The sequence below is a fragment of the Diuraphis noxia genome, unplaced genomic scaffold, assembly GCF_037042655.1.
Source record: "Diuraphis noxia isolate RWA-SAM2 unplaced genomic scaffold, SU_Dnox_SAM2 contig0003, whole genome shotgun sequence".
Taxonomy (NCBI): Eukaryota; Metazoa; Arthropoda; class Insecta; order Hemiptera; family Aphididae; genus Diuraphis; species Diuraphis noxia.
The window spans coordinates 8,934,268-8,961,450 of NW_028301713.1; the positions used below are offsets into that span (position 1 = coordinate 8,934,268).

At 27.7% G+C, this 27,183-nt stretch overlaps 2 protein-coding genes and 1 pseudogene across 3 annotated transcripts in view; 2 read left to right on the forward strand and 1 right to left on the reverse strand.

Annotated features, from left to right (window-relative positions):
- The first annotated feature begins 932 nt into the window (after window positions 1-932).
- On the forward strand, window positions 933-4,323 carry LOC107163513 (PP2C-like domain-containing protein CG9801). Of its 2 annotated transcripts, none has more exons than XM_015510977.2 (6): window positions 933-1,611; window positions 2,278-2,489; window positions 2,568-2,660; window positions 2,725-3,026; window positions 3,502-3,892; window positions 3,959-4,323. In XM_015510977.2, the coding sequence occupies exons 1-6, from the start codon at window positions 1,499-1,501 to the stop codon at window positions 4,285-4,287; spliced, it is 1,440 nt and encodes a 479-aa protein (XP_015366463.1). In that variant the 5' UTR covers window positions 933-1,498; the 3' UTR covers window positions 4,288-4,323. The 2 variants fall into 2 exon arrangements, with proteins under 2 accessions (XP_015366463.1, XP_015366464.1); XM_015510978.2 differs by having other exon boundaries at window positions 939-1,611; window positions 2,734-3,026.
- A 9,806-nt stretch (window positions 4,324-14,129) lies between these two features.
- Window positions 14,130-14,936, reverse strand: LOC149056674 (uncharacterized; annotated as a pseudogene).
- A 5,529-nt stretch (window positions 14,937-20,465) lies between these two features.
- The window catches only part of LOC107163527 (LON peptidase N-terminal domain and RING finger protein 2), a 55,524-nt gene continuing 48,806 nt past the window's right edge, over window positions 20,466-27,183 (forward strand). The window contains exon 1 of the mRNA XM_089222960.1: window positions 20,466-20,483. The gene's annotated coding sequence lies outside the window, so the exon portion shown is untranslated. The remainder of the gene's footprint in view (window positions 20,484-27,183) is intronic.

Here is a 27,183-nt window from a genome sequence, read left to right on the forward strand (position 1 = left end):
AATAATTCTTCTCTAAAAAGTATCACTGCTCCTTCTTTTATCTGTCTACAATTAAGTATCATGACGTGTTGTATTTAAATATGATTATTATTAATTGTTTAATCGTATTCCGATTATATAATAATATATTCTAAATAAATGTTTAAAAAAAACAAATGTGTTTAAACTTTAAACAACATCTGTCAGTCACTTGTTGATTCTCATTCCAATAAAATAATTTAAACATGCCAATACAATAAATAATATAGTATGGTATGACTATTTTAATCTATAACAAGCTGTTTGATGATTTCGAAATTGAATTTTTTATTAAATATGGGTAGGTGCTTTGCTTTGATGCTATAATTAACCACTTGTTACCACCGACAGTTTTAGTACATTTGTACAGGAAAAAGAAAATAATTTTGATTTATCCATAACAACTTCGTTGAATAAAACAAAAATACGCACACTATGTTATTGTTTATGAGTTCTGTGTTTAAATCGGGACAATCGGGTACAAATTTTCATAAAAATAAACACAAAGTATAAGTTATTACCTAGGTGTATTAGGTTTAGACAGTAAGTTTTTAGGATTTTTAATTTTTTGAATTACGGACTTGCGGCACTTTACAACTCTGTCGCGTGTCGACAAATTAAGACGTTTTAAATTATTTTTCCACTGTTGTGTAAATATTTCATGTGATCGGTACGCCTATCGGAAAACGGGATAATGGGAATGTCACATTCCGTAGATTTTCGTGTAATGCATGAATTTTACCATAATTGGCATAATTATCATACCTGGCAAGGTAATCGTTAAGTACTTGGAACTTAGCCAATAGGTATCATACATTTTAGTTCTGTATTTACAAGTTAGGTGGCCGATTTTAAAATGTTTATTGTTTACAGTGCAATACGACACGATGCAGTTGCACTTGCACTAACGCAGTATGCATGTGTGCTACTGGTCAACTACCTTGTGTGCATTTCACAGTTTGGCAATGGACAATGGTCGGCTACTGGCTAGTTCGAGACACTGTCAATTTACCTACTAAAATACCGAACAGGAAATGCTATGGGAACTATATTATTATCATGAATATCAACTATCAACACCGACAGAATTCAAAAATGACCTACTTTGAGCACCCCTACTCATATCAGTTACGACGATTCATCATTCAGTCTAGTACCTATAGGCTATAATCAGCATTCAGCATAGAATGCGTTGATATTAATATCCCTATCGATAAGTTAAATCTATATTTATTATTTTGCCAATTGCCACTCGATTCGAGTATATTAATATTATTAACATCATAATAATTCATAATATAAAATATTTAGTCATCGCTAATATTATTATTTATTATACGATACGTTCTTATTACTTCCTGTGATTATTTATTCAGAACGTGTTCACAGAAAGAATTAATAATAAGATAAGAATGTTTAACGAAAAGAATTTCGTACAACCATGAAATAATTGTATCTATAGCGACGATAATAAGAAAATATGCCGTCTTTTAGACAGAAATTCTCTGGGTTCTTTAGGCAATTTTCAGCGCCATCAGAGTCCAGGAATGACGAGAACGCTTCGAATCGTTTCATTAAAAAATATCTTACTGGGTGAGTGATTTTATCTTATTTTTTTTTTATTATTATTTTCATTTCTAGCACGATGACTATTATTTAAGTTTTTAATAACAGCCTGACAAATGACGACGAATAGAAATTTTTATAGATAAAAATATCTTCATTGAAACAGAATGGAATGACTGAATTTTACTGATATTGGAAGGTTTTGCAGGACCAAAGATTGCAATTCTGTTCAAGCCTTATGATTTTCTTATGTATTTGAATTATTTTGAGAAGTATTTTATGTAGTGGTATAATGACATTTAGAAGAGGATGGAAGGGTATAATTGTACAACTGGCTTTATTTTCCCCTTAATATGAGGAGGCTTCTCCTAAGTTGTAATTTATCAAATAATATACGTAAATATTTAACTTCATGTCAGACAGTGATATAGGAATGTTATTCATAATTATCTAGTTAATGACACTGTTGAAGAGATATTTTTAAAGTGAAAGCAACTTGTCCAGATTTGTCATTATTAATGTGAATTCCCCATTAATATGGATAAGTGTTTCGACATATTTTATTTAGCCAGAAATTAGTAACAAGGTTCAGGGAAATATGATTATTCTGAATGGATTTAAACTTCAAACAGTATTAACCCATTATTGATTTAAACTTAATATTTTGTTTAATATACCTATTAATGATTTTAGTCATGAAGTGAAAAAATATGAGCCAGTTATTTTGCACGGAAGAACTCCGCAGGAAGTGCCATCCCAACAACTAGGTGCTATTAAAGGTTACGAAGTTATATCATCATTGACTGGACCACACGGTGGGCTTATTGCTGTTAATCAAACAGAAAAACATTTGTCAGCAAGTGATCCAGAAATTAATTTTATCGATAATCTTGAAGACGATAGTCGTAAGTATTTTGTACAATTTATGCTGTTAACATATTTACTCTAAATTACCAAATTAAATGATAATGTTTCAATTTTAGACAATGGGGAAAAAAAAGTCGGTGTATCAACTAATGATTCAACTGATGAAACTTCGAATGTAGAATCTAAACAAAATATTTTAAAAAAGCTTAGTGAGTTTCTGCTTTCTTCAAAATATGCATTTAAATTTGGTTATTAAATATTAATCATATCAAGTATTTCTAGGACATCCATTGGTTGCTGGTGTTGAGAATTGGAATGTCCCACACACTAATGCATATGGTGCCAGTTGTTCTTTATATGAAGTGCATCCCATAACACATCGTCATACGGGTGATCCGATTGCTGATTGTTTTGCTATTGTAACCAGAGCGAATTCTGCAATAATGGTGTTGGCAGATGGCGTTAATTGGGGTGTCAAATCTAGGACTGCTGCTAGATCTGCTGTCCATGGTTGTGTTGACTATTTGAACAAAACTATATTTACATCAGACAAAGAATCGCCTAAAAACACTACAGTAAAAATTAAATATATCATTTATAGTGTATACGGTTTTTAAAATAGAAAAAAATTAAAATTTGACCCTATAAATATTATTTATTTTACAGTTATTTTTTATTCTATTGTATTTATTTTTATAAACAATGCACATTATTTCAAATATACAGAGAAGATTAATATTTTTTTGATGAAAGAATATAAAATAAATTAAACATGAAATACATGATTATTGTGCCATTATATAAAGTAAACGCAAACGCCAAACATTTCGTCAATTTTTTAATAAAATTCATCTAAAATTTTTTACTTTTAAACTATTAATTTAATGCAGCAAAATAAAATTTAAAACTTTTAACTATATTTTTGACCACATCTTATCAAAATGTTGTAGTATTATCTTAAATAGATTTTGATCCTATGGTTCTCTGGCTAAAATGTCTTTTTATAAGTCAGCTGTCATCACATAAAGATGTTTTTTTTTATAATTGCAGGATGTTCTTATGACTTTACTGAGATCCTTCCATGCTGCCCATAATATGATACTACAAGAAGAAGGAACTTTGACTACACTTACAGCAATTGTAGTACTTCCTTCTACTGTTGATAATCATTATATAGCTTGTTGTTGTAATGTTGGTGACAGTTTGGGTTATGTGTATAGTTCCAAGTATGGTGTAAGGGAACTTACTCAAGGCTCACATGATGTTCACAGAATGAGAGACATGAGAGATGTCATGGGAGCTTTAGGTCCTGTTGATGGACATAATCCAGAACTGTCAAACTTGACTTTGTCCATAACACAAATTGATATAGATGATATAGTTTTTATTACTTCTGATGGCGTATCAGATAACTTAGATCCTGTGGTTGGCCACTTTACTGGTATGATAATATTTTTATGACTTTATTTCCAAAATGGTACTTTTACATCTAAAAAACATTTTTTAGGACTTCCCAGCGTTGAAGCATATCAAAGACACAAGCTTTCTCTTTTAAGAACAGAAGATTTGATTCGTAATGGAGTGTCTGGGAAAGGACCAGCAGTAGATACAGCTAAAGACTTAGTAACATTGTTATTGGATTTTGTAACCCGATTAACTGCCGCTAAACGTCATATATTAGAAGATATGGAAATATATGCAGACGCTAATGGAAAACCTTTAGCTCAAGGAGAAGTCAGACAAAAAAGAAAGGAAATTATTAGAAAAATGTTTGGTGTGCCGGGTAAGTTAGATCATGCTACAGTAGTTGCATTCAAAATGAATTCTGGAAAATAGAAATTTTTAAAGATATTAAATCTTTTTTCATGTTGATTTATTGTTTAACGATTTGTTATTTTTTTACTGTGAAAATCAGTCTTAGAAATTTTTAGTTACCTATGCAGTTATTATTATTATATCATATGTACTAAACATACCTAAAAAATATGTGAAAATTGTGTGCATACAAAATCACATTATCTAGAAATTATTATATTACAATAAACCTTTATGAAATATTATCTCTTTTATATTTAAATTAATTCTTTATTTAAGCTTAGTAATTTACCAAATATCTATTAGTGCAATATTGTTTCCGTCCAGTGGATTGTTATTTGTTTGAGATACACAACAAACTATAATTTAGTCAGCTTATACATTATTAAACCTATATTTTATATTCAAAACTTGTATGTGTTATTATGTCATATTTTATTGTTTAATTTATTTATATTTATTGATTGTTTATTTTATCGTATATAAGTTATGACTAACATCATGTTAAGACTACTGATATTTTTTGTTATTTGTAAAACTTTGAGACAAATGTACTTTATTCCAAAGTAAATTAGGCCTAAAAATAATATTTTATATAAATGTACTAACACCAAATAACAAATATTCTTTTACTATTTTTTTTTACATTTACTTATAAGCATATTTTTTATTAAATTTCTAAAAAATGAAAAAAATATCATTTTTTATTATTAATTTTTTTTAATGAAGAATTTATATTATAGAATATGTCATGGATGCAAATTGTGTAACACTTAAACACTTTAAATAATTATATGTTGTATCATCATACAAATTTAGAACACAATTTAAAAGTATTTAAAAAATTAAAAGTTTAGGTTACTAAAATAGTGAAATATACTTATAATATTTTAAATTTTAAATTATTATTTATGAAAATACATAAGTATGTAGATACTTTAAATAAGATTACCTTTATTTAATTTGGTATATTATATTTGACATTATTTCTTTAAAATAATTGAGTTTTTATGGTACCTCCACTGGGAGGCTTCTACGCTCTGTTGTATCTATCTATTTTTTTTATTTTTTTATTTTTATTATTATCTATTACCTCAGTTATTCTTATTGTTCTTTTTTGAAACAAATTGAATAATAATAATAATAATATAGTATGTTTTATATAATATGCTTTAAACTAGTCAAAATATTATTATTAGTCACTTGTATCATAAAATATATTTATTTTTTTGTTAAAACACTTAAAAATTATATAGATTTTAAAACAAAATATTATCCCATTGGTTGGTATTCAGCAAATAATCATGGAATTTGAAAATTTGTTATTATATTAGGCAATATTTTCTTAGTAAAAATATTAGTTTTATTTATCTGAAGGTGATGTTACACTGACCTTTACTTTGTTGTCTGTCATACAAGTGTGCATCATACCAAATTAATACATTCAGCAGATCAGATATAGCTCTTTAGTTTAAAAATTAGAGCAAATTGTACTCTTAAAAATTTTTAGGTAAGATTATTATCTAGGCAATGTCTTAAGGTTTTTTTATTATGTTTCAATTTTAAAGCGAGTTATAAGTATTTTAAAATTCTTAATTGTTTATACATCTTAAAATACTCATAACTCCCCTTTAAATTAAAACATACCAACAAGTCTATGACATTATCTAGATAATGATACTTTAAAACGTTATAAGAGGTAAACTCACTCTAATTTTCAAACTAATAGACCTATACTCGATCTGTTGAGAGTTCAATTTGTTTTGTTATGTTCTTGTAAGACAGAGACAGTAAATATCAGTATCACGTCTTCTTAATGTTTGATTCAGTAGTGTCGCTGCTATTACAAAGTTCTCTCCATAGTCCATACATACCCAAACAATTCTAGCTGTTTATTAATAATAAAAGAGGTTATGCCTGACTGATAATATAGATTCTGCCATTCTGGATTCTTATATATGTTTGTTTTTCTGGTTAAAATGTTTATCTTATAATATGGACATATTGTGAATCATAAAAATTGTGTATCGATCTTGAATAGTCTTCTACTACCACTTTACACTAATCAATATTATATTTTCAAGTAAATAAAATTATTATTTTAATTATAACTTGATGTATACCTACATTAATGGAAATAGGATGGATAATTATTTAAGATAATTTATGCCTTATCAATAACAACTTTTGAGTATTTAGAAATTGTAATTCTCCAAGTAGTTGTAATTGCGAATCGCGATATAACAAATTAGTGTATGCAATACACATATTTTAGTACTGAGCTGTATTTCAAGTGTCCACCTAAATATGAATATGTTTTTAAAAATTAATATGATTTATGAGTTGAAAAATAATGGCAGTATTCTGATTAGCCATGTTGTTTTTGGGCGTATCTACCAAAAATTTTGTTTTTTAAACGTTAAGAATTAACTACCTAATTGTAAAATTAATTTTTCTTAGGGCCATTCTTACAATGCTCGGTTAGTGCCTGATAACACTAACCGGAAGAATTTATCATGAGTTAACCGATAGAATTCTACCGGTTAGTCTTAACCGACACTTAACCGGACATTGTAAGAACGGCCCTTAGTTGTAAAACATACTTTGGAATTTCAATTTTTATCGTGTATGCTGTGTGTGTCAAACACACAGGTGAAAGGCCGCCCTCCATTGATAATAATTGAAAAATATGTTTAGAGAAAGAAAAGAATAATTTTTCAAATAGTAATAATTATGAAGATTGAACAATCAATTGATCAATTTTTGTTTTGCGCACACTACACACTATATTTAGATATAGATTGTTACATTTTTCTTTGAGGCCTTTTATACTTATAACCAAAATTAAAAATATATCGGTTGAAATATTTTTAAGAAAAGAAGTTAGAAACCCCTATCTAGTATGACCGGGATTATCTTTGCTTATATTATTAATTTATAATGCACAAAATATGTGTAAAATAAAGTTTCGTTTGTAGTAACTAGTAAGTATATGTAGTTAGGTTTATACAAACATTGATATTTTAAATTTTTAACACTATTATTTTTCTGAATTAGCTATTAATTTCGTATTAATTATATCATATTGTGTAATCATATATTTTGATGTCAAAAGTGAGTTTATCTATATGTTTAAATTTGTATAAACAATATATTATTACTTTATTATAGTTTATAATATATAGTTATAGTTACTTAGATGCCGAGAGACATATTTAGGAATTTTGCACCCCAGGTAAGAAAACAAAAACGCCCTCTTCCAACCTAAATTTCTTTAGTAATAGATGTATTTGTAAGAAAAAACATGATATTTTTAATATCTGAGTATCATTACTATTTTTTATCATCCAAATGACCTAGGTCCCGAACTAGGTATATCAAAATGCTCTCCAAATTTAGCGCCCCTAAAAATTTACCACTTGAGGCCCAAGCCTCCCCCCCCCCCAAATACGTCACTGTTGATGCCGTCATTTTTGTATTTATGTCTAATCGACCGCCTGTTAGGTGTCCATGTTACGTACTATAATATATGTAATAGATATAATAACACTTATGTCTGTAGTCAACAGATATATTTTTTTTTATCGGGTAGTCCTCAAAAAAGCCAAACACCTGAGAAAAATGTCAGCGGTGAAATTGCTCAACATAAATATGTTCCAGGTAGAAATTAAAATATTGTTCGAAAAAAAAACTTAATGGTATCGAAATGGAATAAAAGAGAAACGTCTCAGACAGAAATTGTGTTATGATAATTTTATTATTATGTTTTATATTATAATTTATAATATATTTTAAAACTAGACATTTAATTTATAATCTTATCTATAAAACTTCACCTCAGACAGATAGGTATAGTTAATAAATCATTTAAATTTATAATACAACTATATAATTAGATATTGAATATAGTATTACTATTGCATAGTTACAGGTTCTCTTAACTCTTCGTGAGCTCATGCCACAAACACAACATTATACATCATATTATATCCCTCCTAGTGAAACATTTCTTTCTATTTGTATACTCCCGCGTGCCTTACAAACTTTCCTCGAATAAATATCATATTTTCCAAGGTCTTCTATGAGATATCTTGCTTGATGTTTTCTTTCTAGCACTGACTTGATGGTATCACAATCGCTCTTTCTCATCAAACCATTGAAGTCTTTGTCCTTTTAATAAAACTGATTACAACCGCCACATCGACTATAAATCATACAATTCTGAATTCTTTATTGTATCGTTTTTGCTAAATACTGCTACATTGATCTGTAGTCATCCTATTGATACATCTCACTGTCTAGTATTTTGGTTGAATTTTCTACTTCTTCTAAGTTAGGTCACGTAGGATATCCAATCATAGGCGTGCGCACAGGGGGTGCCGAGGGTGCCTGGGCGCCCTCGGACTTTTCACACAAAACAGCAAGGGCCCTATAATAATAATTATTATTATTTAAGTGTACATTTTAAACCTTGACATTTTCAAGTATTATAAAACAGTATTAATATGCTTTTATTTTTACGAAAAATAAGAATTCCCTTCGAACAGAATCATGTGTTCTTTAACATTATATATAACATTTTTTTTATAGTTATTAATAAGCTATAAATGGTTTACTCAGTTCGATGATAATATTGTCGAATTTCATAGAATATTTATTTTATTACAATGTATAAAATAAAAATAAATTATTTTTAGTGCATTTCATATATATATATATATATATATATATATATAAATTTTGCTGTACCTATAATGGCTTTCAAAATTATTGTGGGCCCTAATTTATACTATGCACCCCCGGAACCAAATGTCTGCGCACGCCTATGTATCCAATAGTCATTTCACCTTTGTGAAACCAAGGACTCTTGTTCTATTTTAATTTACCTAAATATCACTTTCTCTGGATTGCAATTTTCTAACTATAATGCGATATAATTTACATTTTGCATCTCATATTATTATGATGATTAGAATGAGAGAAAATAATAATGGACGCACCGCAACTCCGCATGAATAAAAATATTTTGTGAATCCGTAACTCCGCATGGTCGAAAATACAAACGCATAGATATAGTTTTGTAAAAAGTTTGGCTTCGTTTAATAATATTTTATTTTAATTTATTTTAACATTATAATATTATATTTTTTTACATTATAATTTTAACGATTTTTTGTTGTATGCATTAATTATTATAATTTTTGTTAGATACATTTTATACCGACAATGACGATTTTTTTTGTATGCATTAATTATTATTAATTTTATATTTTATAATTACCTAGTATTATCTGCAGTCTAATATTATTTTTATTTAACTTTAATAACATGTATTGTATTTTGTATTTAAACATTATAAAAAATTATGTGCGGAATTACAGTGTTAAAAAAAATCTTTTATGCGGAGTTAGGGTGTTTAAACAAAACTTCATATGCGGAGTTAAGGTGTCGAAAAAAAACCTTGTATGCGGAGTTAAGGTGATATATTATAAAATGGCGACGATCCGTGCGGAGTTACGGCGCACCGATAATAATAAAATAAAATAAAGATATACCATCGAATCCTCATGATTCGGATATTGGTTTCTTTAGTAGTAACTTTCAGGAAACATCACGCGCGTGTGATCTCATGGTTCACCGTTTGCAGGCAGCCACGTAAACACGGAAAAAAACTAAATACTTTAAGTATGGAAAACGCATTTTACTTACATATACAATCCACGTGTTGAAAAGTATCACCCACCATTATAAGAAGTTGTTACTTTATGGACTGATTCCATGATGACTGTGTAGGTATATCATAATAATTTCGATTACAAAATAAGCTCGGTTCAATACTGAACATTTTCAGGTAGTTCATGGTAACATGGTTACTGCCGTCACTGGTTAGAGAATTCTGGTTATATTATAGATAAAGGCGGGTTTCCACTATACTATGATCACCGGTTTCTGGTGTAATATTGTGGTAACTGGTAACGGACAACGGTCCGGTAAGTTCGGTCGAGGTACACGAACGGGTTATCGAGATACCTTAAGGCGGGTTACCTTGTGCCACGTACACGTAAAATGTTCAGCTATGTCCAACAACACGGTAACGTGGTTAATCATGTGGTAACCTTACCTAATCAACCAATCATAGCAAAGGATTTACGCGAACGGGTATTGTGGAAACACTGGAAACCCACCTTTAGTGTTACAAAGGCCGCTGCCGTCGGATTTGTTTCCCGCGTCCGTCGATTTTCCATCGAACGTTTTTCGTGTCATCGTCCGTTCAAGAGTGCTTATCGAAGATGCCTACAATATTGTGGACATGCAAAACGAATCTTGTGCAGATATTTCTGAGCCTCATGCTGTCATCAGTCATCAACTATCAATTATTACACTTCTAGTTCAACAAAACGGATTAAGGTAAGATGCATATTATTTAAAAGTTAGATTAGGGCAGTGTTGTCCATGTTATAGAAAGTTTACACACCTCGAGAGTCAGCGTCTCAACGATCATTATTTAGAATTAATTCTATGTATATTTATATAGGTTTATAAAAACCAAGTAAATCTTTGGTCAGTTTAATTATATTACAACACATCAAATTTCTTTCACCATATTATGATGAACTATTGTCGTTTTGAATTATTATTATAACTGTGCAATATATGTAGTATTGTTATTACTGTTTTAATGTTTCCATATGAAATAATATTATAATACAACTATTAATCATTGTTAACACATTTTTTAAATTTCCAAAAACACCTATAATAAAGCACTTTGGAATTGTTACTGTTATAGTAGTAGTGCTATACGTATGTATATCGAAAAAGCTATATAAGTTGATATATGACTGATGTACCAGAAATTTATTTTTGAATACTATAAACAGTGGCGTATTTACGGGGGTGGGGGGTCGGGTTCAACCCCCCCCCCCCCCCAGAACAAAAAAAAAGTTACTATTATTACGGGTTTTCTAATAATTTAACGATGTAGATAGACTGTCTGTAATATAGCTATCTAAAATTTGACAAATTAACTGATATTCTAATTGATGTAATTATCCTAAAAATTAATTTTACTAAAATTGTGACATTTTTTCAGTTATAAAATTATATTGTTTGTATTCATTCTATCTCTTGTTATTCCTTGTTTCAAAGTAAGATGAAAGAAATAAGCTTTACTATATGAGTTTTAAAATTTTTAAACCCCCACCCCCCCCCCCCCCAAAAAAAAATTTATTGAAAATACGCCACTGACTATAAATACCTAAATTTGTTTAAATATTACAATAATTTAGGTATTTATTAATCTATTATTACAACTATTTATTATAGAATATTAATTAATTAGTCACACATATAGATTTGTTTTTCGGTCCAACACAATTTGTTTCTTACAGATCTTCGTAACGCTTAGATTATTGCCATTATCTAAAAACGAATATGTGATAAATATATAAAAGATATATCTTTGCTATATGGGATAGAAATGCAAATCAACAATGAAAAATAAAAATAGATTTATTAAATTCCTAACGAAATAATATGTTACTAGATATTTTCCGCTGTACCACCTATACTCAAAATATATCTTGTTCCTCAATTTTTTTTTTGCAGAAGAAAAATATCTAGTTGGGTGCCAGCAAAATTAATACAAAATGACACAAATTTTGTATAAAAGGCATTTTAAAATCTTGGAAGGTTCTCAGGCCAATCTATTTTGAGTTTTCTATTTTTCTATGGACATTACTGTGGACTGAGGTGGTTGATAGTTGTTTGATTAGTGGTCTACTATGTAAGTTTTAATTAGTATGTAATTTAGAATAATATAATTTGGCTTATTGATTAAGTGTAAATATAATATGAATGTGGATTTTATGAAAATGTTTGTAAGTAAAATACCAATTATGTATGTTGCATGTCTATTGATTGCAACGCCCGAAAAATTTTATGGATTAGCCGAAACCCATCATAAATGATTAAATTTTATAATATGTCCAGTTACCTAGGTATATCAAAATTATTGATTTATATATATTATAGTAAATTTATTGGAAAGAGGAGTTTTGATTCCTTATAAGTGAGATACCGTAAAATCCGTAAACCGTATAAACGAAAACATTTTCTCATTAGGAGGTTTAATCTAACTAGTTTACTACGTTTATCTTTATTTGTCGTTAAGTTTATATATACATTTTTAATTAGTATAGTATCTTTTAGTAACTTATTGAAAATTACGGGAAAAAAATTATTGATAAATTGCTGTTAAAACACATTCAATTAGCAGAAAATAAGAATTTGGACAATTGATTTAAAATTAATAGAACTTGAGTGCCTACCTACCGTTTAGGTGAGTTACTTTACTCCAAATTGATTAGTGTTAAAGTATAAAGTAACAGTGCAGCTTCAATAATAATTATATAAAATACCTATAAATGATATATATTATAGGCTATAGTTTATCAAAAATTCATCTCTTTTACTGGTTACTTATAATAATATGCCGTCAGCCCTACCTTATTATATTCTAGACAAAAATATTTACGTTTACTATACTTAATAAGTTATGTTATATTAAAAATATAAATTTTAATATTTTAATATTTTATATTGTGTTACTTTCAAATTTCAAAAATATATAATTTAAGGTAGTTTATGCAAACACTGAAACACATACTAAACATTTGCACGCTCAAACCGGCGCGGTGTGAAAATAAGCACATCCAAATATTTGGATCAGGTTTATTATACTAACACGGGATAATTTGGAAGGATTTTATCGACGGATCCCAAACGGCTCCCGTTTATTGTTTGCTTATTTACAAACAGCTCACATCAAAAAAGGTTTTACAAACGGGTAAATTCTCAAATGGCTTCCGTCGAAAAAAATTTTCAAACAGGCGTATAATTGTATAATTGTACTCTACAATAATTATTGGACATATTATGCACACCTATCTTCCAAAACAGCCTATATAATAATAACTGCGCGATGTTATTACGTTCCTTCGTAATGCTGTTGTTACATAGTGTATACAGTTCCTGTGTATCAAAATATTATATAAAACGGAATACAAAAATTATAGGATGTATTGTTAATATTGAAAAACCAATATACAATCTGAAACGCAAAATAAGCTTGAAGTTATTTTTACTACACCGAGATCGAAAAAAAACTAAAGCTCGTCGAAAAATCATTTACGAGTTTTCATCAAATAAAATAGCACGTATATAGACTATATAAAAAATTTACTCAATATATGATTTTTTTGTATTTTTATTTATGCTAACATTTTTTACATTTTTTAACGTTAAAAATTAAATATTATACTATTATCTTTTTTTTTATATAATTTTAATAATTTACTTAAAGTAGGTACTACAAGACATTTTTAACCACACTTCTTTTAAGACAGTCCTAAATTGGTAAGGAATTTGTGTTGTAAAAACCAAAGCAGTTTAGGAATTTACCCGTTACACTTTTTTGACGGGAGCTGTTAGGAAATTTACCTTTTTGTAAAATGGGAGCCGTATTGAGGAACGGAAGCCGAATGGGTTACCACCAAATGTTATGGATATCATACTTATATCTAATGATTCCAATAATCATTGGCGTAATTTAACGAGGGTGCAATTGCACCTCCTGGTATTATGGAGAAGGAGCACAGATATATGCTTTGCACCTGGAGATGTTGAACTTTATAATTATTAAAACACAATATTTTTTTTTTTTCAAAGTTTATTAAGGCTTCAACAACACAGGTTTTTAGCCTACTTTAGTTAAAATGTATACAAGAAAAAGAAAATAAAATATATATATATGTATACATTAAGTTTTGGAATACATTTTACTACATTATTATAGTTATTATTTACAATGGGTATTTAGTGTTTATATTATGGAAAAATGTACTGATTGCAACTGTGTTTTCATCTTTGAAGGCTTGATAGAGTGATGCTGGATTTTGGAGTATCTTGCGTGCTTCAGTGAATTTGGGGCAGATGATTACGATATGTTCAATTGATAGAGTTACGTTGCAAGTATCGCATATGGGTGCTGGTTCTTTTTTGATGAGATGTACATGGGTTAAGAAAGAGTGACCTATATTGGCTCGAGGATAGTTTAATTTCTTGACGAGTATTTTAGTATTTCTCAGTTTGTTGGTAAGGGGAATATTTTCCCAAAAAAGTTGCCATTCTTCCATTATTTTCCGATGGATCGTGCTGAAGATTTCAAATGAGGACGTAGAGTTGATTTTAATGGACTGTGGAGATCTAATGGCTTCATAGGCTGATGTATCTGCTTTTTCGTTTCCGGGTATCCCGATGTGTGAGGGGACCCACATGAAACATGTGGGGGTGTTTATTTCTGATATTAATTTCTGTATGTGTTGAATAAGTTAATTTTTAGGGTAGGGGTTAGAGATTGCAGTAAGGGCACTCAGAGAGTCACTGATAATGATGTGACAGTTTGTCGGGTTTGAAGCTGAGGTGATTAATAGTGCTTGGTAAATAGCATGAGTTTCAGCTGTGAATATACTAAACGACGACGGTAGTTTAAAAAGATGGTTCTCCCAATCTGTGATTACAGAAAAACCCACCCCATTTTGACTTTTGGACGCATCTGTGTATATTTGTGTATAGTCCGGATATTGTTGCGACATTATTTCTGCAAAATGGTTGAGTATGATTCGGCTATCTGTATAATGTTTACAGTATTCGGCCAATTGGGTGTTGATTTTTGGCGACCAGAGCCACGGAGGGAGAGGAGGTTGAATTTTGTTTAGAGATTGTGCTTGGAAATCTAAGTTATTACTGATTATTTTGAAGTTTTCGAATACTGTGGTTCGAGAGGGCAGTATATTGTTAGGTAGAGGGCTGTGGAAGATGTTTTCGGTGATTTGGTCAGTCAGATTTTTAATTTTAGTCACATATTTTAGTATATGGCTATGGCGTCTATATTGTGGAGTGGGTTCTCCTGCGTAAAAGAGTATGCTATCGACAGGGCTCGTCCTGAAGGCTCCGATGGCCAAGCGAATTCCTTGGTTGTGTATAGGATCCAAAGTATTTAGGTCTTTTTTTTGCTGAGTTGTATATGATGTCTCCATAGCCAATAAGTGAGAGTATAAGTGCTTTATAAATTGTGATTAGGCTTTTTGTGTCGGATCCCCAGGTGCTGTTTCCAAGTATTTTGATTGTCCTTAGTCTTGATTGACATTCAGTTTTTAGTTTTTTCAGATGGGGTCGCCACGTAAGTTTGCTGTCAAAAGTGAGACCCAAAACACAAATATTATATTTCATTGAATTGTCGAATATTTTATAAATTAATTTTAAAATGTTATCACTATAATTAATTTTATATAATTATTTTATTTTTATATGTACCCATGTAAATTATGGTACAGACACACCACATACGCTGTTTAAACTTTAAAATATATGGATTTTGATATTTGTTTATATTATAATGTTATATATTGACATATTGTTATCAAGTATAAAAATATATCTATTATAGTAGGTATAATATACGAGTAAAGCGATTAGTTTTAAATATTACTTAATTTATCATTACAATTATTTGACTGATAAAAGTTTTTCACCTGCTGAAATTTAATGGAATTACGCCAATTCCAATGATGTTTATAACTTATAGTATATACCTTCTGCTTTTTTTACGACTACAACACTGTTAATAATTATTTTATTTTAGATCTGATGATTAGTAGGTGCTATATTTATATAATAATGCAGACTACAGGATACTTATTGTCCATATTGCAGGGCTATTATCGTTTGTAATTTTTATGTACGATTAATTAAACTATAAGAGATAGTAAATATCGTGATGCACAATATGTCAAGTACTCGAGTCGTGTGGCATTTGGACCTATGTGCTACGAATATTTTAACAATGAATTAATAGGACATTGACGTTTCAACTGTGACTTATTATTTTGTTTACGGGCCTATAGCAAGGATCTTCCTTAAACATTTATCATAACGCGATTCACGACCCGTGTAATATAATATTATATGGTTTCTTCTTTCGACCGCTTTGATCTGGGTTAATATACTTAATCGCTTAATGATGTATATATTAATATATAATGTATCATAATATTATATAGATTATATAATAGGTATAATATACATTTTTTTTAAATTATTTTTCACAATAATATGTACAATCTGTATAATTGGCACAGAATAGATTAAATTACAAAATACAATAAAAAATGTAATCAAAGTTGAAATTTTTCAATTTTATTTTTTTAATTTATGTAGTATTATAGCTGCATATAAATCCGTTCTTTAAATGATTGACTTAATGAATTTAAGAGTTTAGTTATAAAATTAAATATTGTAGGCCAATGCGACATAGGTATTATATAACGTACTACGTGCATATCCCTCAATACCCATGACCTCATGATGTTATTCTGAGTTTTATTCTATGTAGTTTGTACCTATAATGTATGAGATATACTTGATAAATGATTATTGATTCATTAAAGTATTTTTTTGCTAGGATTTGGTGAAAATAATAATACTCTAAAGATGCCAACTCCGCACCGACGAGTAGTTATAATAGTTTAATAGTGTAATATAATATGTAAATATGTAATAATATGTATAATCATTTATTAGTTGAGTTTTTGAAAAGTTTGAATTTTAATTTGTCACTTCGTAGATTTTTATAGGAATTTCTTATAATTATAATTATAAATATTATTGTGATGTGTATGAAAAAAACATTTATGAAAATAAATAAATGAACATAGGTTACATAATATAATATTAATTGAAACGATTATCCTTTAAGTTCTATTGTTCCAAAGTAATTTTAAGAATTACTATCGTTAGTTAAATTAATTGCTGTATCAGTGTATCGAATGGTAATCTATATAGTACCTACATTCATTTCAGACGTTATCTAAATATTATTAATTAGTATGCTACTTATATATTATTTTAATTTTTAGCAAGTACTTCTACTAAATAAGTGAAATCAATAAAATATTGCTAAAGTAATTTTATATGTTTCATTTCCGAGTAATATTTTATATTACCTATTGGGCTATTAAGACTATTTTAACATTATGAATGTATTACAATAAGTAAAATAACCACACGTATACAACCAATAACCACGTATTACGATAAATTATGTAACATTGTATAACGTATAACATGAAGAAACACTTATGTACTAGCCAGAAGAGTCTGGCACTTGTACATTTCGTATGACGTGACACCCCTATAAAAATTATAAAAATATTTTGCGAATTTTAACCAACTTACCTATGTTGTAAATTAATTTGCATTTATTAATTATAACTAATGATGATACCTACCTATTAGAGATTATCATAGCTGAATATTATACGTATTATATATTATGTAGTTATGTATTTATGTATTAGATATTAATAATAATATAAAAGTTTGAAATTTGACGATTTAACGATGTAATCGAAAATTAACAAGATTGAAAATATGTATTAATTTGCTAGTATTTGTTGATCAGTCGACGTTGTTTGGTCTAGTGGTGTGATGCGAAAGCATTATATAAGACTACAATATAACTTATAAGACATTATACTTAACTACGTTGGCGTGTCGACAACACTGATTATATTTAAATTATTAAAATTTTTTATTTCTATACACATTCCGTTATTGCATAGTATATATTGGTGTAACCACACAGGATAGAATATGATTAATAAATAATACATTGGTAACTTTTCATCTCATCACAAATTTGACTGTAATGCCCAACATATTATTCAAAATTATTGTTTAGCTAACTCTTCAACACTGCGTACAATGATATTTTTTTGTTTATGAAATGGAGTTAGAACGTTAAAATATAAGCACGTAACTCGTAAGTACCTATTATTTACGCCTTATTAAACGTTTAAATATAAGTTTTCATAGTATTGGTATACCATTATAATATAACTTTTTACTGGTTACTGTACATGTGTAAATGTGTGATATTGGCTTATATGTGTAAAGCGTATAATATAAAATTGTTTTTTTTTTTTCCGATTGGGTGCAAAAATCTTTCCAATCACTGTATAATATTATTGTCAAGAACTGAAATTGTGATTTAACATTGTCTCCCTCCACAAAAAAAATGTATAGTATTATATAGTGCTTAATCTTAACATAAATAGGTCCTACAAGACTACAAGAGTGTTATGTAACAGTTTAAAAATCACTCATCTGACTTTATTCAATTAAAACAATCCGTCTGCAATATAAAATTAAATTCAGCCCTGTAATAATGCAACAGCAACGAGTAACGACTCGCATAGCTAGTGTATACGCCTTAGGTATAATAATATTATCGTAGGCGTACCCGGCGGTACCTACGCGCGAATAGTGACTTTATATTCACAATTCACATGCACATCGGCTAGATCAGTAAGTTTTTTCCTATACAAATGGTATTATAGAACACATATTTTAAGATACCTATGCAATTCCTTTAAATTTTCATTCTATATAGTTCTATTTTATACCTTCATAATAATATATACAAATTAATCATGACGTGTGCGTTTAATATTATGTATCTTTTTTTTTTTTTAATCTAGAAATTATACAATCTGTACATAAAAAAAAAGTACAATAAGCATAAATTATGGTTTTTTTTTAAAAAATTATAATTAATGAGCTTGAATATCTTGAGGGAAGAACCAACCAGCGAAGGAACTTCGGCATATTAAGTATCTATGTTATAAATTATTATAGTATTATAATACGCACGCATTAAACAAAATTCATATTAATTAGTAATTACACACACTTTTTTTTTTTTTTTTTTTTGAGGTCTTACTTCGACTGGTAAAATTGTTCAGTTACGCATTTAATTTATTACAATTTATTATTATATATTCGTTCATCAACAATCAATCTAGAATAAAGAATCTATATGACTGTACGATCTGTTTTTCAGGTTTTTCTATAGACTTTGTAGTCACATTATATTTAGGTATATAGACACAAATAACAAAAGTTTAAACAATAGTTTTTCTAGCAAATAATTTATTTAAAACCCGCTGGTATGCTACCCACTCAGTACATGGGTATTCAACTCAAAGCTAAATTCAGTATATTATTAGTTTTTATGTTATATAGACAATAGATGGCATACATTGACACTGAGTATCTTAATATTATAATACTGCATTAGTTTATTTAAAAACTATATATTATTTAATGTGTCAATACTAGGGATAAGCGTGGTGCAATATCATTTGGGAAAACTTTTGTTAAATTACACTCGAAATCATTATTTTTGTTTAATACGCGTATTTGTAATATCGGCCTATTCCTGAGTGGCTGTATTAGAAAAAAAAACTTTTATTTGATGATTATATTGCATATTGCCATATTGCACTGCACGTACAGAATTAATTGACCGTGTGCAATCACTAATCATAATAGATTTGAATTAAACGAGTTAAGCACAGTATTATATAATATATTCATAATTTGTTTATCATTGTTGTTCTAAGGTTGTATACGCTATACGTGATACTTATACTGTTATACTATGATAGTATAATAATATTTTATTGAACACAATTATTGTTGTACATTTCGATCCATTTGCACGGGCTATTCCCGTGTGTTTGGGATTTGGGAGTTTCGTATAGTTTTCGAACGATTATAATATATTGTGACCACTGAGGCACTGACTGATCATCTGAAAAACAGTGTTACGTAAGAATATCGTGTAACCACCAATAGATGACAGTGACTACTGCCACGACCTTGATCGTTGGTACCGGAACCCGCTCGTCACCAGAACTATTTACACACAAAACAACCTACCTAAATACAATAATATACTACAACTATACACAATTATTTATTTATTCCGCAGTGACGACGTCACGAACTCATGAGAGACTACGTAGTACGTACTGTGTGGCGTGTGCGAGCATCTAGAATAATATTCTTAGTTAAATATTCTACAGATGTGCAATAGACACAAAGCGCGTATTTGATATTACCTTTTAATAAGTTTTTTTATATATTTGTGTTGCTGAGGTGTAGAGACGTATTAGGGTTGTTATGTATAGCTAGAAGTCATCAAGAACATAATCATCATACCTATTCGAAACATTATTATATTTTTTTAAATTAACAAATTCAGTTATCGTCTACAGATGCGGATTTTCACTCCAAAGGAAACCTACCTCTAGGTATCAAAATTTTTTTCATAGATACTTTATTTTGAAGTTTTGCATTAATTTTATTATTATTTCCCTTTGTATTATATATAGGTAGGTTATACATGTATACCTATTATATAACAGTGATTATAAATTAGTATTGTATTAATCAATGCTATACGATAACTAAAGAAACAAGAATATCATAATTTTTTAATTCCATGTCATTATAATATAGACTTACAAAGTAAGCATCATTTATTTTTGGTTTACCAAATTATACATTATTATTTGTATTTTTTTTTTTTTGGAACAAATTTTCAAAACATTTGTTAATATTATTCCTATACCTATATGAAATATGAATAGAGGTGAATAGGAAAAGAGTTCGTCGCCATTCGTTTACAACGATATGAAACGTTTCCTTACCTTATAAATACAATTTTTTTTTCATATCCAATATCTGTCATATCCATAGACCATGTTCTGTATGATACCGAACAGGCATAACGGCAACACAACTTGTATGTAAGATTTAGGTATATAAGTTTAATACGTACCTACTATACCTATCAAATTATGCGTGGTTTCCTATACCTTTATCTTGTTGCCTGTCGGCTTGTTGCAATTTACATAATACATTACTTAATAATATTGTACATTGTACACAATGTACACGCGTAGTATTGCAGTAGTATAAGTAATGAGCTACTAAAGCGTCATAATTGTTTATAAGTGACCGCCGCCGTAGGTGTTTCAGTGATATAACCGTTGTCGTCGGGGTTGGGTTAATATAATTTCACAATACTGTGTACGGGTTATATCAATACTTATACCTTATATATTCATAAGTAACTATAATACAACACAAAAATTGAAAAACAAATTTATTATATTTTATTCGTAGGTAAATACGTGTCCAATGAACTGTGCATGTGGATACTTAAGACTATATATTATATGCTTATAAAACATTAAAACCGCAATATTGTTACCCATGATTATAATTAAAAAGCTGGTAAGTCGTGGATGTCGCTTCGCTGTACAGTAGGTTACTGTAATGGATGGGATTAAATTTGAATGCAATGATAGGTATCATTGTATACGAAAAACGATTCTGAACGGAGATGATTTGTCAGTCTAGGATATATCATATTTAAATATTGTCATATATTCTATTTTGAAACAAATATTTTATTTTTCAATTAAGACGCATTTTGCATAAGGCATGATTAATCAATTATTGTAGTTATCATGTAGTTATCATAATTCATAATACCTTATATTATCATAGATATACATATACCTGGTTTGAGGATAAATCGTTATCATTACGCAATTTCATAAAAATTTAAAACTCAAACGCTCAAAAATTTTTTCCTATAATGACGCTTCAAATTTTCTCTATTTGAAGCAAAACTTATGGAAAACTTGGTGTTGAATTTTATAACCTTAGATAAAAATACAAACAATATAATGAATTTTGAACTACAAAATAATTCGCAAATATTCATGGTTTTGACGAATTTTTGTCAATATTTGAAATTCAAATGCTAATAAAAATTTAATTTGCATTTCCGGTGGACATTTTTTTTGTGATAAAGATTGACAAATTTGTAAGGAATCTTGTACTAAATTTTCAAATCTTAGATAATGTGACTATACATTTCTTGTATTTTTCAACTGCTATTATAAAAATATTTTAGGAGCCTTGCATTAAATTTTCAAATCTTAGGTATAAAAGGAAAATTTTTTATGAATTTCTAGAATAAAATAATTTACGAATTTTCGTGATTTTTACGTATGTTGTCAAAATTAAAATTTGAATGCATGTAAAAAAAAATTTGGCTATATATTTCTTTTATTTTTCAACTGCTATTGCAAAACTATATTATGAGCCTTGTATTAAATTTTCAAATCTTAGAATTAAAAAGAAAAACTTTTATGAATTTCGATCTAAGATAATTTGAAAATTGCCGTAATTTTTACGTATTAAGTCAATATTTGAACTTCAAATGCTAATAAAAAAAAATTGTGCCAATGTATTTTTATAATTTTTTAATCACTATAAGAATAACTTATGAGAAACTTTGTATTAAAATTTCAAGTATTTTGATAGGGCCATAAAAATTTTATCGATACTTCAAAAAAAAATTTTCAGAAAAATTTAAAATTTCAGTTGTTTATAAATACCTCAAAAAAAGTCGAAATATTTTGAAAATTAAATCATGTAAAGAAAATGTCAATCTAAATAACTGATAAAATTTTCAAGTATCTACGACTTATACTTTTTGAATAATAACAAATATTTAAAATCGTTTGAGGATAAATCGTTATCGTTACGCTATTTCGTAAAAATTTAAAATTTAAACGCACTTAAAATTTTTCCTATAATGATGCTTCGAGTTTTCTCTATAGCTACTTGAAGGAAAACTTATGGAAAACTTAGTGTTGTATTTTTAATGCTTAGTTATAAACGCAAAAAATTTTATGATTTTTCAACTTCAAAATTATTTGCAAATTTTCGCGTATTCGACAGATTTCGTAAAATGTTGAACTGTAAACGCTTATTAAAAAAAATTGTGACCTACGATTTTTAATTTTTTTTTGCTACAATAAGAACAACTCATGAGGAACCGTGTATTAAATTTTCAAGTTTTTTTGGTCGTCCAACATTTTTTTACCGACACTTCAAAAAAAAATTCTCAAAAAAATCGAAAATTTCAGTGGTCTATAAATAATTCAAAAAAGTCGAAAATTTTTGAAAATTAAACTGTATATAGATATCACTAACATAAAACATGCTTCATTTACGTTGGAATTGTGAATTCTACAAATTATTTAAAAAAAAATTAAGGTGTGTTTTTTGATATTAAATTAATTGAATTTGTGTTTATTTCTCATAAAAATATGTCAATATTTAAATTTATATTTATTTAAGCTGAAAGTACTTAAAATTAGTTATGTTGACAGTCATTCTTATTAATAATACAATACATAGGTGTAATGTCCACTTGTTATGTATATAACACATAATAATACTTATATAAGAATTTATTATTATGATTTTTTTTTAAATCGCTTATAAATGTACTATTCATGTTTTTTTTACATAAATGGATAAATGTATTATAGTCTTGCATAATATATAGGTAAACTATATTAAGTTTAATTAATAATATGCATTAAATAGTTGTAATAAAATAATAATATTAAAAAATAAAAATAAAATATTAAAAATACAAATAACTGATATAATCTGATGTCGATTTAATAAAAGAAAAATAATAATATAGAAAATGAAAGAATATTAAATAATAATACATTAAAATGATGTTTCAATAATTATTTGTGATAACTAAAAACCGGATTTAATTGCAATGAAAAATACATTAATGTTACATAATTAAGCATTTACTTATGTAATATAACATAAAATATAAAATTGTTAATTACCTACTTACTTAAATAATATAATTGGAATTAAAAAATTAAAATACATTTTTTTCTGAATTAAAATTTATGATTATATGCATTTATAATTTGTGTTTTTGAAAATTGTATTGCTGTTATTTAAAATACGTTACCTCAAACTAAGATTTAATAGTTTTATATATGTACCTACTTCATTTTTTTCTAAGGCATATTAAAATTTTTGTTTTTAATTGGAGGTTGAGGCTTCGACAACAAGGACCATTAGCCTGTGTATTTAAATTTATATTTTACTATTTTCCATTTGGACCTGGAATATGCTGGCAAATAAATTATTATTATTGATATATTAATAATATTACAAAATCCAAATGGCCATATCAATATAATGTTTTTTATACTATTAGAAAAACTATAATGTGAAAATGTACATCGTAGTTATATTTTCATTGAAAAATTGGGTATCTAAGATAAAATAATTTGTAAATCTTATCATGTGAAATAAACAGAAATTGCAATATAACATTTAATTGGAAGACTGTAATAAGTAAGATTCGTGTACACATATTTAAATATTTTTTTTTTTATTAGGAAAGAACCCTCGGCAGCATAGGCCATTGGGCTTACAAAATATGAATAGCTTAAATTAAATATTTACAGTAAGAAACATAACCGAGAGAACTTAATTCTAGATTTTGGATTGAAGGTTTGCTGTTGTGATGAATTGGATGATGTCTGTTATGGCCTTGGGATGATTTTGAAGTATTTCGGAGAGTGATTCGGAAAGGTTGAGGCTTGATCGGATGTTGTGGTATGTGCGGCATTCGGTGAGTAAGTGTTTAATGGTAATTTGGGCGCCGCATGTTGCGCATGTTGGAGGATCTTCTTTAGCCATTAAAAAACTGTGCGAAATTTGAGAGTGGCCGATTCTCAGTCTCGTTATGATGACTTCGAATTTTCTGGGTGTTTCGATGGGAAATGTCCAATTTTCTGTGTTGTGTTTTATTTGATTAAGTTTGGTGGAGTAAGATAACCATTGCTGGTGCCATCTTAGATGACATTTGTATTTAAATATTTGATTTACCTGTTATTTATAAAAAGTATCTATAAAATCCAATCTTTATAGTTATAACCAAAAACACGCAGGCTTGATTATTTACAAAAAAAAATTTAGAAGATCTAGCACTCGACACTGTAGTAAGTGTAGTAATCATATATTTGCTATTGATTTAATTGTTAATTTTTCATTTAAAATTGTACGAAGACAATATGTTACCGTAGTTTTTATACTATTTCATTTTTAGTTGTAAGTATTAATTACTCAAAATTTATATAATTGTTGGTTTAATATTAATGGGTTATAATATTATTCAATATGAAAAAACTCTGATGTTTAGAAAATTTATATTTTGATAAAATATATCATTATTCAAACAAATTTGCAAAATATGCATATAATTTTGTAGGTAAGCAAAATTTAAAAAAGAAAACTGTAAAAAGTTATTGTTTAATAAGCATAATTATTTATAAAAATAAGCTGTTAATATCTATTTTGTTACAAGTTAAAAAAAACACACACACAACGTATGTCTGTAAAATTCTTCATTGGCATACCTGTAGCCTAATATGAAATGTTACACTTTTCAATATTTTCAAAGTTCAGTTAGAAAACAAGATATTCTTAAGATTTTTAAATTTACTTTCCAATAAAATAGATAGATGTATGTCAGGTTAACTAATAAAATTATTTCGGTAGTTAAATTATATTATAATAAGTGACAAAATTGAAAATTAATATTTTATTATAATAGCATTCATTTGTACTTTTGCAATATTCGGTTTATATTTCCATTGAAAATGAGTTATATAACATTATTGTTTTCAATTTATTGTGATGCAATTGTATACAGCTTATAATTGCACACTTATTTTACAACGATTAATAAGTAATTTGTGTAATATGTATTCACTATTCAACAATGATGCATTTAATTTTTTTTTTATTTAGAACTTTTAGTATACATGCATTTAATTTATTGTGTATATTTATGACGATTATGATGATTAGGTTAACCCTATATATTTGGAATACATAAATGACAATATACAATTTAATAGATCAATTGCTTATATTTGTCTTACATACCTAAGTATACTTTAGAATAGATATCTTTAGTCTTTTTTTTAAAATTATTTCATATGAAATATAGAATCTGTACCCTGAGGCACAATAAGAATATGGGCTTATTTACAATGACATGATGAATGAGTTGTTGGAAGAAGCCATCCAGTAGTGACACTTCCTATTGACTTAAAAAAAATTTTTTTTTTTTAAACTTCTTAATTAACTGCCTTTTTTAGTTGGAGGTCTCTGCACCATTTTCTTTTTAGTCGTCGGTGAGGATTACCAGGAATTTGATCTTTAGTCTTAAAATATTTTTGTAGATATGTGATTAGTACGATAGTTACGTCATGTTTAACCAAAAATATATTAATTTAGATTAATTATTTTTAATATAAGCAATAATATAATAATGTCATTTATATATCATGTTATTTATACTTGAATACGATTATATAAAATATAAAATATAAATTTTTAACATCTTCACTAAAATAAAATTTGGGGTAGGAATATTTTTTACGTCATAGACTCTTTTATATATTATATATAGATACCTACCAGGATTTAATATCTACTTATTTTACTTAATGTAAAACATTTAATTGTATTGAATAACAGTTAGAGATAAATTCAATTTCAAAGAAAATCAAGTATTTTGAATTTTCATAAAAATACATTATTTATTTTAAGAAATTTTAATAATTAACTATAGGGATTCTTTTACAACATTAAATTTATTATTATTATTAATTGTTTATTTTTCGGTAATTTTTAGGTTTTTTAAGTCATTAACTTCTGTATATATTTATATAATTTTATATATTTTTATATTTATATATTTAGTTAGATAATCAAGTAACTAGTCAAATACCACTAGTGGGTGGCTTCTTATCTCATTTGTACTAATGTTATTTTTAGCTCTTAGCATATATGTTTATCGTGCACCAATTGTACAGATTGTCGTATATATTATTGTGAAAAAAAACTAACTTTATATCATAAACATCATACATTTACAAATTGATATCTCTCTACTGCAAGTACAAACCACAAGGTGGGACAAGAAAATTGAAATACAATAATAATAAAATTACGTGATTAATATATTTTTCAATATTTAGGTGACTATTAATATTAATAATATTTGTAATGAGACACTATCAAAAATATAAT

Excerpts from the sequence above, each read along its gene's own strand:
- LOC107163513 (XM_015510977.2), top strand. The coding sequence starts at position 1,499 with ATGCCGTCTTTTAGACAGAAATTCTCTGGGTTCTTTAGGCAATTTTCA. Across the intron at positions 1,612-2,277 it reads ATTAAAAAATATCTTACTGG|TCATGAAGTGAAAAAATATG; the intron begins GTGAGTGATTTT and ends TAATGATTTTAG. Across the intron at positions 2,490-2,567 it reads TAATCTTGAAGACGATAGTC|ACAATGGGGAAAAAAAAGTC; the intron begins GTAAGTATTTTG and ends TTTCAATTTTAG.